The 16,876-nt window shown below is 45.6% G+C and overlaps 1 protein-coding gene across 6 annotated transcripts in view; it reads left to right on the forward strand.

The window, feature by feature from the left end:
• The window catches only part of LOC135918142 (uncharacterized), a 295,422-nt gene that overhangs the window by 236,530 nt on the left and 42,016 nt on the right, over positions 1-16,876 (forward strand). For 4 of the 6 annotated variants that reach the window (XM_070527127.1, XM_070527131.1, XM_070527128.1 and 1 more), the window contains 3 exons: positions 3,302-3,319; positions 7,091-7,117; positions 15,787-15,864. In XM_070527127.1, coding sequence (XP_070383228.1) covers positions 3,302-3,319; positions 7,091-7,117; positions 15,787-15,864 — 123 coding nt within the window. The remainder of the gene's footprint in view (positions 1-3,301; positions 3,320-7,090; positions 7,118-15,786; positions 15,865-16,876) is intronic. The other 2 variants (XM_070527129.1, XM_070527130.1) reach the window with 1 other exon arrangement.

Consider the following 16,876-nt stretch of genomic DNA (forward strand, 5'->3'; position numbering starts at 1 on the left):
ACTCCTCTGGTTTTAGCCTCATTGTACAGCACTTTTCGTGCAAAATTGGCAATTGGAAAGAAGAGTCTCAAGGAGTTGAGAAATTAAGCGATCGACTAAAGGAGAGGGCCGAGCCAATAGGCAAACAGGAAGGAAAAGTGTAAACTAACAAATTTATCTAATATTTACGAAAATATTTATGGATCAACATATCTTTATTTAAAAAGGAAACAGGAAACGCCGCCGGAAGTGGAGGACAATTCCGTGTGTTCTCAATGACGCTTCTACAGTTATCATTAGAGCCGCCTAACGTATACCCACTTATCTGCTGTGCTTATGTACGTGTTTTTCTAACCTTCTGCGGTGGCCGCAGTACGTCTAGAATCGCAGCTTCCTGCGCTATGCGCGGTTGTACGCGATTGGCGGCCACGCATGGTTACGTAACTTCCCCAATAACAATGCGAGTCGGTGGTGGCACTTGTTAGAGCAGTAAACGAGGGATCCAAAAAACTGTGATTATTTCGCAAATATATATTTCTGTATAATTCTTCCATAGCTAATTCAAGAAACGCTACTATAGTCGGATACAACTTAAGTCTCCAATGAAGCCTCGCCCACGCCCTCATAAACGCCAGCCACTGTTGCTCCGCGAGGCTGCAAATAATTCGTACTTCAAAATTTTTCTGTTACCCAAATAAGGTGGTAACTACAAAAATAAAATTACTAGCGCGATATTTTATACCTTTCCCTCGCCTAATACAGTATAATGGCGAATGCCTAATTCTTTATTGAACTGAAATAAAGTGCTTGCGTCACTGTAACTATGCACTATATTGTCAAATTTCACTTCAGTTGGCCGTGAAGTTTCACGAGTAAAACGGGTGCAGCAGTGAAATGAACTGCGCTGCAGACTTTTGAAGACCCCATACATTTCGTCCATGTCTGTTGCACACCTCATTGCTTCTGGCAATCAAAAGACTCTTCAAGAACTGCAGACGCTCTGGAGGTATCAAGTACGACGCCATTTTGAAAAGGCCGCATGACGAGGATTTTGTTTGTTTCTGTGATTGGCTGGCGGAATAACCTAACTTCGCGCAGTCCGTGTGCTTTTGTTGCCAACTGCTGTTTTTTAAAGTTCTATTCTACGAAAGTAATCTTTATTTTACGCTTTTGCTTCTTTACTTTTTCTTGGCAATGTTCTTTCTGCGCTTCTTTCCTGCTTGAGTGCATTTGACGTGGTTCTTTGTTTGTCAAGTCAAGGAGAGGTGTATCGCAGAGGCGTACGTGTAAAATACACCTTATTTCATTTCTATTTTGTGGTTTTGCGCGTGCTTATGGTGATTCGCCGGCGTTATTCACATTTGTATTAGTAGAAGGACCTTACACCCCCCCTCCTTATTTGCATTGAAAAGTTAACTTGGGTTGGGCCTCCCCCGAAAAAAATCCTGGGTGTGTGCCTGCTCTCAGCATAGATAGTTTTAAAAGGGACATATCCTTACTTTCGCTCCACTTGTGACTGCCATGTTGTAATGCTATCTCTATCGGTTCGTGTGCTTTATTAAATTTCTAAGGAATACTTCTGTATAGCATTATGTTATGTTATGCCACATTAGGTCTGGATCATTTTCCCCTTTTCTACATGAGAACTTGCACGTTGGAATAGTAACAACATCCCATTTTTGCTGCTTTTGCATCAAACCATTGGTTTTTAAACTTACATATTTATTGGATTCGCATCAAACTGATTTATTTTTCAAATACTCTTCATGTGTTCCCCTTAGAGCCGGGATCTCTTTCATATTTTCCGGCCATTTATACCTTCATGAGCAGATGTATAAATGCATCACCTTGTTTAATCACGTCAACATTGATCACTGTGTATGTGCTGCAGTATATGTGCAACTCCTCAATGAAATAAAGAAAGCAATCCTTGAGTACTTAAGCCTGTGCAGGGCACAATCGAATCTGTGTCATAGATGTTCAGACTACGTTGTTTGTCTATATATATTCACGTGTTCTTGTTTATCTTTTCAGTGTGACCACTGGTCACCGCCTAAAAAAATGCATTTAGGCATTTAGCTTTTGAGACAGAATTGCATTACTAGAAGTGATATTTTGTAATTCTGTGTCCATTAAAACTTATCAATTATGATCAATGTAAGAAAACGCCAAATCAGAAGTACAGATGAATAAAAAAGGACGGGCTTCACCGGAAACATTCTTCAGAAGTAGTCATGTACCACTAGGACATAACCGTTAGTTGCAACGGTGAATTCTAACAATTTAGCAGTATCAGGCCTTAAAGAGCTTTGCACAAGAATTTGTGTAAACTTCTGCGATGGTGTATGCAGGCTTTTCCCGCAACAGCGATTTCGTCAGAGTGCACATCTCATCTGTGAACTTCGGAGGAAACTTTAGCTCGTGCCCAACTCCGACGCGACCTTTTCAAGTACATGTAAAACGCAACAATGTTTCTCTGAGATAACCTCTGGACCAATATTAAAGAAATTTGTTTCATTTGAGAGATAAATTTAAATTCTCATGACTGTTGGAAGCGGAATTTCGATTTAGGGCCTGAAGTTTGTTAAAATAGTTCTCGAAAGTTTGAAACTTTGAAAAAGACATAGCAGCGCGAAGTTTACAAATTAAGAGCTCTGGATCAAGAATAGATTTCGTGGTTCAGTCAACGGCATCCACTATATTATTCAAAGCGGACAAATTTGAGACGTCGCTTTATATGTTACGTGATTTACTCAAGTTGTGTACAAGGGTTCTACAAAATCTGTATATCCATATTACTAAATTTTCGAGATACATGTCTAACATATGAATTTTCTCTGCCTTAGATTAACTGATATATGCAATTCAAAGAATTGTAATATCATATTTCGTTGCTGAGTTAGAGTTGTAAACTTGATAGTTTCTTTTTCTGAAAATTTGTAATATTTGCCAATTTTGAATGAGAAATTGACCAGCTTAATGAAAAACGCGAAACCAACAGTCACTAGAATTAGAATTCTTCTTTTAAATGCAACAAACCTCGTCAAACTTGGTGCTGTGGTTCCTGAAAAAAACGAGATCTTCTTTAACATGTTTTAGATAGGAGTACCGGAGCTAAAGCTTCCCCTTAAGCCGAGCTACTGCAGTGCGAATTGTAAGGTTGATTCGTGGTTGAAATTGCATCCAATCCTAGGAATGAATGGTTGCGCGAAGTAGCAGATACGAACTTCATCATGTAAAATTTAAAAAAAACATTATCTATGCTGTGAACTAAATACTTGTTGATCTCTTTCCCGCTTGTTTCGACATGTACCAACCACAGGGCCCGATGTTGCTGGCGGTAAGCTGCACTTATCATACCTTATGTTTTTCCTCCCTATCCAAAGTGTCATTTATTGAATTGCATAAACATGTGCTAAAGGTGTACATGACAGCAATATAACCGCAAGGGCTGTCTTGGCATGCGCTAGCAGTGTGTATCAGTAAATAATAATAATAATAATGGAGTGAGAAGTTTGGATTTTACGGAGTATTTAAACATCCCCTGCTTCATATGACAAAATTCTCTTCCCTGAGCTTACGTATTGAGAAAGGCAGACATTATTTGAACGATAAGTATGATATTCAACTGTTATATTCAACTGTGATATTTGATAACTGATTCTAAGCTGACGAAATTCGCTATTTAACATATTAAAATAATATACAGCAAATGGTAATCTACAAGTTGTAGCCGGTGAGTGTGCGAGGGGTATCCACTTGGATTGAACTTCTAGAATGATACCAGTTTGGGGATAGTTAAACACCAAACACCCTTATTATTACTGTTGTTCAATACCATTCTTTGCCTACTCCCGATCTTTTGAATCAATCAACCGACCAACCGACCGACCGACCGACCGACCATCCGACCGCCTTTTGCCCACCCCGTAGGCGAAGCTGTTTGCCAGCTTGGGCAGCTAGGTGTGTGCTCCGAGTTGTGATGACGTCGTGGTCGTTCCATTGTAGTCGTTTAAGCTTCGTCACCTCATTCTCGTCACGCCTTTTATCCCGATACCGTAGCCCAACTTGTCAGCAGTATGGGCGACTAGGTATGTGCTCATAGTCGACATGCCATGGTGGTCGTTACATCGCCGCCATTCAAGCTGTGTTATCCGACACTCGTCAAGCCGTCGTCGCCACGGCATCGTTTTCTTACAGACGTCATGCATTCATCGACACACCACCCTAGTGACGTGGCCGTGGTCGGTCGATCTTCGTCCTTCAAGTTTCCTGATCTTACTCTTGTCATGTCGTCGACCCGCCATCTGCTCGGCCCAGTAGTCCAATTTCTCTTCTAGCCACAAAGAATGCTTCGGGTGCCGTAATGCAGTCGTGGTTCCGGCATCGTCGTGATTCAGCCTTTGCGATTCTACTCTCGTGATGGCGTCGCCGTCACACAGTTGTCATCATACAGCTTTGGTGATACAGGTATTTTCACGCCATTGTTTTCTGACACTCGTCCCCATGAGATAACGCCTAAGCCAGCTCCGCCACTGCATCGTCACCATACAGTCTTCGTCATGCATTCGTTGTCATACCATCGTCGGTATAGCTTCGCGGCGTTTGCATTGTCGTCACTGTTGCTTCAACATCCGACTCGCGCCTTGCCATCGTCATCATCTTTTCCCATCATAACAGCGTTTTCGTGTGGTTATTTCACTATAGTCGCTGCCAAACTATCTTTGACCCAATTTCGTGATTCCGTTGTCGCCATTCCACCTTCGATTTATTCGTTACTCGTCATTTTATTGTAAACATTAAATCGTCATTGAATGGTAATTATGCTGCAGTTCTGATGTCATCGTCCTTATTGTCCACGTCGTCAATTTTCTGCATCATGCATACATTGTCTTACCGTCGTGCTCATATCGTCCAGGTCGTGCATCGCTGTTATTCCAACTTCGCCACCCGTTTATCGTTACACGATTGTGGTCGCACCACCGCCGTCATCGCAATACGTTTGCGTATTCTTCGTCACATCATCCTCAGTATTTAATATTCGTCATCTAATTTTCGTCTTGCTGTCGTCGTCATACGGCCCCTGACATTCCAGCGATGTCATAGCATCGATGGTACGCGACCGTCGTCACTGCGGCGGCGCTATAACGTCATCGGGATCCCGCCATGCTCATGGTTCATTTGACAAGCGATTGCATTAGCAAAGTTGTATGATACCGAAGTATCCATAACACAGCTGGAACAACGAATGTATCTGAATTACTGGTATGCGTACTAAACAAAGTGAACTTCAGGAATATGACCTCGATACACTACTTCTGGTAGTCGCATTTCTGTTGCAAGTCATCGTAACAGGAAATCTCGTGTAATTTTTTAGCGGAATGCTCTTTTACGCACTGAAGCACAAAAGTATTAAAAGCGCCCACGTGCTCCGATCCACACTTTGAGAAATAACTTCAAACTGGTGTCATCAACGACATTTATGTCACGTGAATATGTCTTGTAAACTCACCGGCTAGTATTAGTAAATTGCATTATGTGCCATAAAGTGAATGATTCAAAAGTTAATAAGTGATATTTTGTTAAGTAGTTCAATTAGTTTATTGCTTTGTCGTGCTAGTAATATATGACTGTTCAAGTAATCAAGTTCAAGGACACCAATTATAATATGGCCCATAGCGATTTTCAAAAATTCTGCAAGACATAATAATCATCACCTCATTGGCACAATTTTATCTAACCTATTGGTGTATCGAAACAAGGCTGTTATTAACAGAAAACTATGACTAATATCAACAGTGTTAAACTATGATGTTTGAAGAAGTAAAGTTGAGTTAGGGAGACATTTTTGGTGTTCATTTACGCTAGCGAAAAAAGCTACCCATTTGTTCAGCGCTATCTGTAGTCATGCCAGGAAGAAATACATGCAAATATAATGTACTTGACATTTGCGAAGGGAAGCTTAGGTGAAGCGGTCAATTGTATTATTTACAGCTAGAGACGTTGCACACAATTATGTGACGACAATTGATGCAGATAAACGTACGACACCCATCAAGCAACATTCAGTGGTTGTGTAAGTTCTATACATTTAGAGTTCCTGCGCGATTCAGCGGGACATTCCAATTCTAGAGAATTTCCACAGACCCGGCACACACCGAGTAGCCCAAAGCGAACAAAGTCGGTCGCAGTATTTAGGGAACACAACTAACGCTCTGCGCTCTACAAATATGTCAGCCCAAGAAATGTCATCTTGTTTTATGTAGGAATCATAAGTAATCAAACATGACCACTTTGCAGGAGTAGCTAAGAGAGAAGGGGTACACGCTGAATGGCCGCACCAGAACAAAAAAAAATCAGAGAATCCGGTAAAAAATTTACCATTGCATTCACTGACCGGTGTTCTTTAGAGACACCTCTAACTAGACACGATGATTTAGGTTTATTGCGCAAATAATGTTTTATTACGCAGAGCGGGACTGGACATACGTGGTCAGCATGCAATGTTTATATGAGCCATTATAGGGGCACCTTCATTTAATCTTTGCGTATACATCTACAAATATAGTGGGCAAGACATAAACAGCGCCAGTACCATCCCAGTCAACAGCCACCGTTAGGAAACCCTGGGAGCGAACTACGCACATGCGACGCCCATTTTCGAAATCTATGTGAAATGAACCTTTCGTACAGTGGTAATTAAATGCTTCGAATTTGGCCATTTCGTTCCTCCATCTTTGGTACAAACGAAATTGCCGCGCACGCATGTGCTATCGTGCGCCGGCACTAAGCAAAGCGAGCAATTTTATATTTCTTTGCCTTCCTTTATTTCTTTTATTTAACTTGCAACGCACAGAACACGTGTGTCGATCCTTCGTTGTTGGTGTGTGCCGTGGTATGGAAATATTACCACCAGCCCGCAACAGTCCTCGTAAATATGTAGTTGGCGTTGGAGCGCTTGAATATACGTGCGATTTCAGATAATGCTAAGGAAAGTAACCATACAAAGAATAAAAAGCATTGCTTTTTTTAAGGAATTGGGCTTCTTGGCGTATATGTCATGCATTGAGGATATTTACGAATCATTTGTTTCATAACTCTAATTTCTTAGAAAGGAACGACCAAAGCCGGGAAACCTGTAAGTAAACATAATGGCGTTGTTTGCGATGACAGAGTGTATAAGCGCGACTGAACGAGCACGTAGCAAGAGACAGATACACAGAGAGAGCGCTTGTCTCTTGCAGCGTCCTCGTTCAGTCCCGCTGATACATTCTCTCATGGATTCTAACCAACTAACCCACCAACGTGTTTTAACGAAGTTGTTTGCGAGACATTCTGCAATACAATAGGAACAGCCACAGAGTCAGCGGTCAGGAAAATTTGGGAAGGCTCTTAAAACAGAGATCCATTTAAAAAGAGTGCAAGAAGAGTGTTTTATGGCGATGCAAATTAAATCAACAACCCAGGCGAATTTGTGCTTTGGGCGTCGGTGTTGCCGTGAGGTTCCGGAGAAAGTCTAGGGCTATGAAAGCCGCGCGCCGTGTGCTGTATGTTCGAGTAAAAGCGCGCGAGGTCGAGGTGAGTGGTATGGTTATGAGTTGAGGCTCAATCTCGCGTACGGAAAGCGGGGAAGCGACACGCCGTCATTCATCGCTCGCAAGGCTTCCGGGTTGGGCAGGGAGGGCAGCACGCGTTCTATTCCGGGCGGTCCGGGTAGCCGCGCGCGCATGACCCGGCCGCTTTCGCTTAAAAGCCATCTGCGACGAGTGTAGAGTCCGGGCGCACACCAAGTAGCCCAAAGCGAATGGCCAAATCAAATGAAATAAAGTTGGTCGCAGTATTTATGAAACATAACTAACGATTACATTAGTCGATTGCTACGCTCTACAAATATCTCAGCCGAAGAAATATCTTCTTGTTTCATGTAAGAATCATAAGTAATGGAACACGGCCACTTTGCTGAAGTAGTTCAGAGAGCAGGGTCATACAGTGAATGGCTGCACCAGAACAAAACAAAATCAAAGAATCCGGTCAAAAATGTACCATTGCATTCACTGACCGGCGTGCTTTAGATAGGCCTCTAACGCGTTGCCATGCGCTTTCGCGGCTTAGCTCGCGTTGATCACGACCGGCAGCACGAAGGTCAACCCGCTCGTTCCTGCTGACGCGCTTCCTCATTGCAGCGTTTTGACGGCCAGCTACAGCGGTTATCGAGTGCGATGAAGTTTGCTATGATCTACAAATATCTCAGCCCAAGAAATATCTTCTTGTTTCATGTAAGAATCATAAGTAATGGAACACGGCCACCTTGCTGAAGTAGTTCAGAGAGCAGGGTCATACACTGAATGGCTGCACCAGAACAAAACGAAATAAAAGAATCCGGTCAAAAATGTACCATTGCATTCACTGACCGGCGTGGTTTAGATACGCCTCTAACGCGTTGCCATGCGCTTTCGCGGCTTAGCTCGCGTTGATCGCGACCGGCAGCACGAAGGTCAACCCGCTCGTTCCTGCTGAAGCGCTTCCTCATTGCAGCGTTTTGACGGCCAGCTACAGCGGTTATCGAGTGAGATGAAGTTTGCCATGCTCTACAAATATCTCAGCCCAAGAAATATCTTCTTGTTTCATGTAAGAATCATAAGTAATGGAACACGGCCACTTTGCTGAAGTAGTTCAGAGAGCAGGGTCATACACTGAATGGCTGCACCAGAACAAAACAATATAAAAGAATCCGGTCAAAAATGTACCATTTCATTCACTGATCGGCGTGCTTTAGATACGCCTCTAACGCGTTGCCATGCGCTTTCGCGGCTTAGCTCGCGTTGATCGCGACCGGCAGCACGAAGGTCAACCCGCTCGTTCCTGCTGACGCGCTTCCTCATTGCAGCGTTTTGACGGCCAGCTACAGCGGTTATCGAGTGAGATGAAGTTTGCTATGCTCTACAAATATCTCAGCCCAAGAGATAACTTCTTGTTTCATGTAAGAATCATAAGTAATGGAACACGGCCACTTTGCTGAAGTAGTTCAGAGAGCAGGGTCATACACTGAATGGCTGTACCAGAACAAAGCAAAATCAAAGAATCCGGTCAAAATGTACCATTGCATTCACTGACCGGCGTGCTTTAGATACGCGTCTAACGCTAACGCGTTGCCATGTGGTTTCGCGGCTTAGCTCGCGTTGATCGCGACCGGCTGCACGAAGGTCAATCCGCTCCTTCCTGCTGACGCGTTTCCTCATTGCAGCGTTTTGACGGCCAGTTACGGCGGCTATCGAGTGAGATGATGTTTGCTGTAGTGCGTGACACCCTGTTTGCAGATTTAGTTGTATGCCTACGATTATAAGTTGATACTGCCGACAAAACAACTATCCTTATTTTGTATATCTGTTCACTAATGTGCTAGCGAAATCGACGCTTAGCCTATTCGGCCAAACTGCGATTTCTTTTTCGACGGCTTCTGGGTGACTTCGTTTCCCCCACTGCCAAGAGAAAATCATGGCTCGGTACAACATCCAGTGACCTCCCAGCTATTTTCCGCTGCAGCACTTCCATGCGATTTAGAAAACACAGAGAATTGGAGCATGCCACCCGTTGTGTGCGTCGTCCAAAGATCGTAATCATCATCACCAAAATATTTACTGGTCTCTACAGGGTCTTTTTCTGTGATCATTCAGAGTCTCCTTGGACCCTTTGCACTGGGTTTAGCCTGGGTGTGGCCCTTTGTCCGGGCCTCCAACGACCTCAGGTGGCCTCCGTGTTCCCTGCGCAAGAACTATTGACTCCTAGCAGCTGTCGCTGGCCAGCAGAACCTCCCATTGCTCCGCACTCGAATTTATCTTTTTCAGTACTGCTGTTATAAGATGTGGTTAACATGCAAATTCAAACGGCCTATTTGCGCGAATAAAGCGTTATGGTTGGTGGCGTCATGGCTTGAGTCCTGAGGCGGACAGGTCCGTTTTTCCCCAATACCATTTCAATGGATTCAGCAGCGCCACTTGCACGCCTTGTTGCCTCCTTGGTGAAGCTGAATTATTAGGGATGCGGGTGTCTGGCGAGTTGGCAACACGCATATGTAATTCCTTGTTTCGATGTCTTTCACATTGCGCGTCATTTGCCTGCATTCTACAGAAATGGGTTGACACCTTTCGAAAGGGAGTGCACGTTATGCTGTGCTCACAAGAGCGACATCATTTCGTTCGGCTCGACTACGTAAACGCTCCTGAACCAGAAGCTGGCCGAAGGCCTTCATCAATGATTCGTTTGCCGAGTAGGTGATGACATCGCTCCCGTAATTTCTGAACCCCAGTTTCGTAATGTCTGTCAATTAAAATATGCCAGACGACGTGGAGCAATAATCTCACTTTTCATAAGTGTTCCCTCGTTCACACATGATGATGCACTCCTTTGCGTCGTAACCATCGGTGTCGCTTAAGTGTAGGGCGCGCGCAGCCCAATTAAGCCGCAAAAAACAATAGCCGCGGTTACGGTAGAAGCGTCGGATGGACGCTTCTATGGATGGACCCTCCTGTTTTTGAAAGCCGAACTATGTCACCATGACAAAGAGGGAGTCAGGCGTCCGGAGGCGTAGCGGTGGGCGGATCAACGGATTTCCTCCGTTTGCCTAGACGCTCTTCCTTTGAGATGTTATGGAACCTTAAAACAAGGGCGAACCGGTTAGCCCTATTTCCTGTTATCGTTACCTACTGCCTCTTTGGCAACAACGAACCTGTCGCTAATCCAAGAATATTTTGGTCCCCACTGGTCAAAGACTCTTTTCGCCTGATATTCAACTACCCTGGTGACCGCGATGAAGTGCCACTTAAGCGGCTCCGAGCCGCCCACCCAGGCAACGGCAGCTTTTTTCTCTTAAAAATGCAGCGCCGACGTAGCCGGACCCCAGGTGTCAATTTGGCATGACGATTTGCTTTGCCCTACGCGTTTGTGAACAGATCGTCGTCTGTGTGGCTTTTGTTTTACTTTACATGCATTTCGCCCATCTTTTCCCTGCTTCCGTGTCGGTGCAATGTCGTCTTACTGAGCGTCGTCGCGCTTATAGTCAGGCACCGCATATCAGTGTGGGAGCTGTTGCATGTCTCCCCGCACCTGCCTCTGCTTCAATGTGCACCTTCCCAGAACTCCGCTCCCACTCGCGGGTCGGAGTTTGGTCCGCTCGGGGGCTCTTTAACTTTTGGTGAATAGGAGTCCGGCTGTGCCGTCTTCCTCTCCCGTGCGATTTCGCGACTCGGGAGGCCGCCGTTTCTGCGTCGCTCTTTCTTCCAACCCCGGTGGATGTATTCTTTTCCTGTGGGAGAGACGGGGGCCTCCCGCTTTGGCTTGTTCTTGAGAACGCGATTTTGAGCTACGCGGGCCCCTTGGGCGTACAGCTTGAGCGCTCCAACATAGTTCGCTCGCTGAGTCTGCCCCTTGCGTATCTCTTAGCTTGTAGCTAAGCCAAAAGACCTCCGCAATCTAAATTTATCCTACCCATTGGGGCACTAGACCTTCCGCACAGCCAGTGCTAGCGCTACTGAGCGCGTGAATACACGCTAAGGCTGCGTCTCCCACTATAAGTTCAACATATCTATACGATTAATCGTTGGCCGGTTTCTGGCTTGCGGTCGCTTTGGCAGGGTCGCGGTTGCTCGAAACGCAAGGACTTCCAAGTTTTGGGTGCTAAATTTAACCTAACAGAGTGCAAGTCATCTTGCACTTAACGAGTTGTACTTAGCCACGGGGCATGCGCGTACATATTTACCTGCGCCAGCCTTCCTTCTTAGCCAGCTAGCGAACAGGCAAAGCGTTTGCCATGCATTTCGTCAACTTCGGTGGCTGTGGAGAGCATCATACTCCTCCAGTGCAGCTCGGAGTAGTATTCGGGGGATAGCAGCTCTGAAGCACTGGTTTGTGCTCTCTTTGCCCAGCACGTGCTCCAAAAATGCTCTATCAGCGTCAGCCGCGAAACTATCTAGACTAACCGCCGCATCGCCAGCTACACTAGAGCTCACACTGACTGCAACACCAGCGCTCGTCGTGCCCTTATTGAAGTCAAAATACACGTACGCTTGCCGCCGCGGGACAGCTCCCGCCCGTACGCTTTGCATTTGCATCGCCTCTCGAATATTGGCTCTGTTAACCTGCAAGACGCGCGCTAGCGCGCGTCCACTTGGCTGCCATTTTGGGCTTGGTAACCATCGTTTCTTATTTTCTAAGGCAGCCAGAGCACCGACATTTGTCAGGAGAAGTTGGACAGTTTTAGTACATTGTTTGCTGCCTTACGTACATTAAACACGGGCGCGTTTGTGGAACGTTTTGGTGTGCATTCCTTCAAGAATTTTAGTTTAACGCAGGGGAACGAAAAACGCTAGGAAGCTCTATTGAACGTGATGCAAGGAAACTGATTTATCTGTTAAAGAAAATTCGGCAGCCGCGGAACCTTCCACTTCCACATCCAATTACCGAACATGATTCAACACGTAGGGGATGACACGCTCCGCAAGCGCCAGCACAGAAATCTTGACGTAATTTGCGCATGGTTCATTCGCTGCTTGTTGCTGGGATCTCTTCGATGATTTGTGGTAATAATTACGCTGTGAGGTCACAATCCCAAATTATATTATCTCTGACTTTCTCCGGCATCATAATATATACATAGGTGGAAGCGCCTTATGACTCCATCTTTTGCAAATATTTCTTAGTCTACAACATGGGTAAAATCACGCTTGAGGAACTCTTCCCTAAATGCGTCCTTCACCCACAAGCGGTGTCCGCTGCTCAATGCTGTTTTAGGCACCCGTGATTTTATATTTCAGAGCGAAGAAAAAATTGTGCTTCGATATCTTCTTTAGAGGAGAAATACCCTTACTGTTTGGCGCGTGCTCCGCTTATTGGCCATCGGATACGAGCTTCCGCTAACCATACCACTCACCTTTTCATCGTAGAAGCTTCAGCATAATTTCGGAACTTGCAGACACGCAAACTGACGGCAACAGAGGACAGTTTTTTTTTTTTTTACTCTGCGGGCTTAATCTGCCTGAATTACCAGACTAAGTGCGCCTCTGAGAACTTCTGTATTGAGCGCAGCGCCACCTCTGTGCAATGCGGACAAGTGTCGAACCACGCTCCGGGTGGGTTAGTCTTCACACCTACTCTTCTAGCCACCATAATCCTGTTGTTTCTATGCGGCCGCGTCTCGTGAGGCGTACGGGCGCCAGAATCGCAGAACGCTATCAGAAATTTAAGGTGCTATGCACTTATAACTAGCGCTTCAGGTGAGTTTAAACAAAGATGAAGGGCGTTTCAATAGTTCCTGGCCATCAACGTGAGTTACAACGTAGCCATCACGATAATTCACGTTCAAACGCGATCCATGGATGCCGCCATGTCAGGCAACGCTGTTTATCAGCATGCTTAAAATTTATACGGTGAAACCAGGAAATCGCACTGGCGCGCATCGGGGCGTCCTGGGGGGTCGATGATTGCATGCAACGGTGCATTGAAGCGCCCCGGTGGGAACTGTTGCGATTAGCTGGCTTCGCCATCGCATCATCTGCGCTCGCCCCACGCTTCGACGCGTACGACCTGTCCTGCGCCGTCCGCGCCCGCATGAGGCACGTGGGCGCGAGCTATCGCGTACCGGCACTAGTACGCGTAGTGTGGCCTTTAATTTCCAAAATTGGAGGCTCCGTCTCTCTTTCAAGTCTGGCAAGCGTCTCCTTTTGAACAGTACGGGTCCTCGTGCTTAGTGTTTAGCAGCTCTTTTCTTCTCAGTGCCATCTCGAGGGGAAAATTTGTCCCACCAAGGGGAACGTGCTCTCAGGGCGCAGCAGGCGGTGAGTTTCGCGCACCACTCCCTACAAACCACGTGCCAGGCAGCGTAACTTCGACCTCCTCACCGTCTTATTAGACCTCTATGAACAGCGCGTTCGCCATTTGATGAGAGCAGCCGGAGAAGAGAGCGCGCACCGTCGCGCGGTGTGATCGTACAGGCGGCATTAGTGTAGCCGGCGTGTAGCCTCGCGACACAGCAGCAGCTCATGCTAGCTCCATTTACAATACTGTGTTACGCAAAGAGCAAGCCCAGGCTTGCCACTTGCCCATTCCCGACGCAATGTATCAGCGAAACGCATCAAGTGCCGCAACCCGTTCTCAGGGTTTGTCGCCGTTGCCAGTGGAGGTTAGTAGCGTACACACTCTGAGCGGAAATACTGTTGGTGCGCCAATTTTGCCTGCAAACAAGAAGACGTGCGGTGTGCTCCAATTCCAGTCTAGCTTCTACTCGGGTGCTACAGACACTGTATAGCAGCGATGCCCACGGGCGTCGTCCCTCGTTGGTCCCAGCTTCACAGTAACGCCGCGCGCGCTCACGGACACGACAGAGACCCAGTGATAACCAAGCCAAATGCTTTAACTAGTCTTCCCGACAGAAGCGCTTGCTTCAGCGACGCCTAATGAGCAGGACGGGGGCAGGCTGAGAAGAAGCAAAGTTATTAAACTCTGTCTAGAGCTTACATCAGGCCCGCGTTTAATGGAGTGCTCACGATACCAAAGCCAGTGATAGCAAAGGAAAACAAACGTTTTATTTGGTATATACATATCGCGTGCTTCCGAAGTGCTTAAAGACGAAGCATGGATGCAAGAATCGGAGGGATTCACCCGTTTCCAGTGCTGCGGCCTCTGGTGTCTGTCGGTTGCTCCACGGTCGTGGTTCTCGTGAGATACCGATTACAGCTGATTGCACTCCGGTCGGTCTCCCGGCGTCATCTGCGTGGCACCTTCCTCGGGTGTGGATCCCATTCAGCACCGCCCCTCCTTGAAAACCGTTTGGTGTGACTCATTAGTATAGACAGGGATAGGGGCCAAGATAAATCGGCGTGCGCCGTAACGGGACAACCAACGCACGAGCGCCGTTTCCCGTAAGCTTAACTTGAGACGCATAAAAATTGAAGAAAAAAAAAGCATCAAAATTCTAGTTTTTCGACCTTGCACCCAGCTATATTACAGATGAGTTAGTACTTGCTCTGCCACGTCGCTGTACCCCACGTGTGCACATGTTATAATTGTCATTTCTTGCTGTTCTTGTCATCTGTAAGCCGAACCGGAAGTAAGCTTTAGTGTTACTCGAGGCCCACACTCAAGACTAATACGGATTTTCTGGGCTCCGGGACGCAGACATTGTTGCACATGTATATTGCGACCACGTGCACGACTTTGTTACGCGCGAACGAGACCGTTTATCAACATTACGGATGAATGGGGCTGTTTACTTCAGGTCGCAAAGGTGAGCGCAAGGGCGGCCAGCTGGTTGATCAACTCAGCGTCGTTCTCTTCTTCCTTCCCCCACTCGGGACCGCAAGCACGTTCACCGATCTTCGTTTTCTTCATGCCTAATAATATTATGAAAAAAAAAGACTGATGGCGGCAAATGCTACACAGCGAATCACTCTCTGACCAATTACGGGCAGTCCAGAAGGCCCGCGATGTGGCTGAAGGGCTCGGCCTGACAGTCCCAACGTGGGAGCGGCCCGCGTCAACCTATGGTTGACCTTCAGGACCAAATAAAGTTCCTCATACCATACTGATAAGGTTCCTCTTCTTGCATGTTATTTTGCTTTTACTTAGGTATCTGCTGTCTTTATATAAGTACGTTTCATTAAAACTTACGCATTGCAATCTCTTCCTGGAATGTAAACTAGAAAGGCTATAACGTTTTGGTAACACATGTGACATTTGCGCATGTAATACAGAAACCAATTCAGTAAAACGCCATCATGACAACTATAGGAGTTTAAAGAAATGTGTTTTTTCCAGCGGACCACGGAAAATCCGGACGAGAAGCAATACAGAAAAATGGAATCGGAAGCCGAAAAAGAATATGCTGAGAAGAAGGTGCGTTCCTTTTGTAGAAGTTGTACTTAAAAATGTCAAAATGGAAATTAGGCATCATTACATCCCGATAGAGGTGCACCCGCAGATGGAAGCTACAGCTGCGCTATTTTTGGTTTTAAGCAGAGATGTGCATATGCAACTGTGAGATTACTTTTTCTTACGTCCGAAAATAATTGGCGAAAATTTCAGCCTAGCGGAGCATTCAATCGTATATTTCCAAGTGCATTTTAGTTGTTATGTCTCATATGTGACTATTGTTCTTTTCCACCTGCAAGTGGAAGAAGAAGGGTCACTTCTTTAGGGTGCGGTCGTATTATGAGGTTGCAGTTTACTTTCAAAATAGCCGACGTAGCTCCCTGTAAAATTGAACATTGACAAGAAGGTTGCAATGTGAGCTTTTTATGCTTTAATCTCAGAAGAAATTGATCCTTATATTCATTAGACTTATCAGAACTTTCGATGCCATGTTTTATTACCTGCACCTAATCAAACAAGCTGTTACTGCAATAAAAGGAATACTTTCATTCTGCGCACGCTGCTGCATTCCTCTACAATTTTAGACTGAGAATGCGGGTATGCGTAAATTATTTTGCGGGACAAATGAAAAAAAAAAACAGTTGAATAATCAAAAAGCAGAAAAGAAATCTTCTAAGGGATTCTTTTTTTTTTTGCCAACGTAGATGCTCACTTTCAATAGGATTTCGTCAGAATGCTGCCATTCCACCATTCACAAAAAATTAAACATGGCATGAGGCATACGTAGCACTTTCAGAGATATGATGAATTCCATTGCCCCATGACGGTTATCATTATTTGGATTGATATTTCACGCCTTTTACAGGATGTTTCTGTTTCTCCTTGTACCACTAGGTAATCCACGGTCGAGCAACTAGATCATTGGTCTATTGCACTGAACAAAGCTTGTTGAATAGGAACCACTGGACAAAATTTTGTGGCTGAGTGGGTGGCCGCAGATGTATGCCTCCATTTAATTAAATTTTGCGTCAACATG

This window comes from Dermacentor albipictus, chromosome 10 (assembly GCF_038994185.2).
Source record: "Dermacentor albipictus isolate Rhodes 1998 colony chromosome 10, USDA_Dalb.pri_finalv2, whole genome shotgun sequence".
NCBI lineage: Eukaryota > Metazoa > Arthropoda > Arachnida > Ixodida > Ixodidae > Dermacentor > Dermacentor albipictus.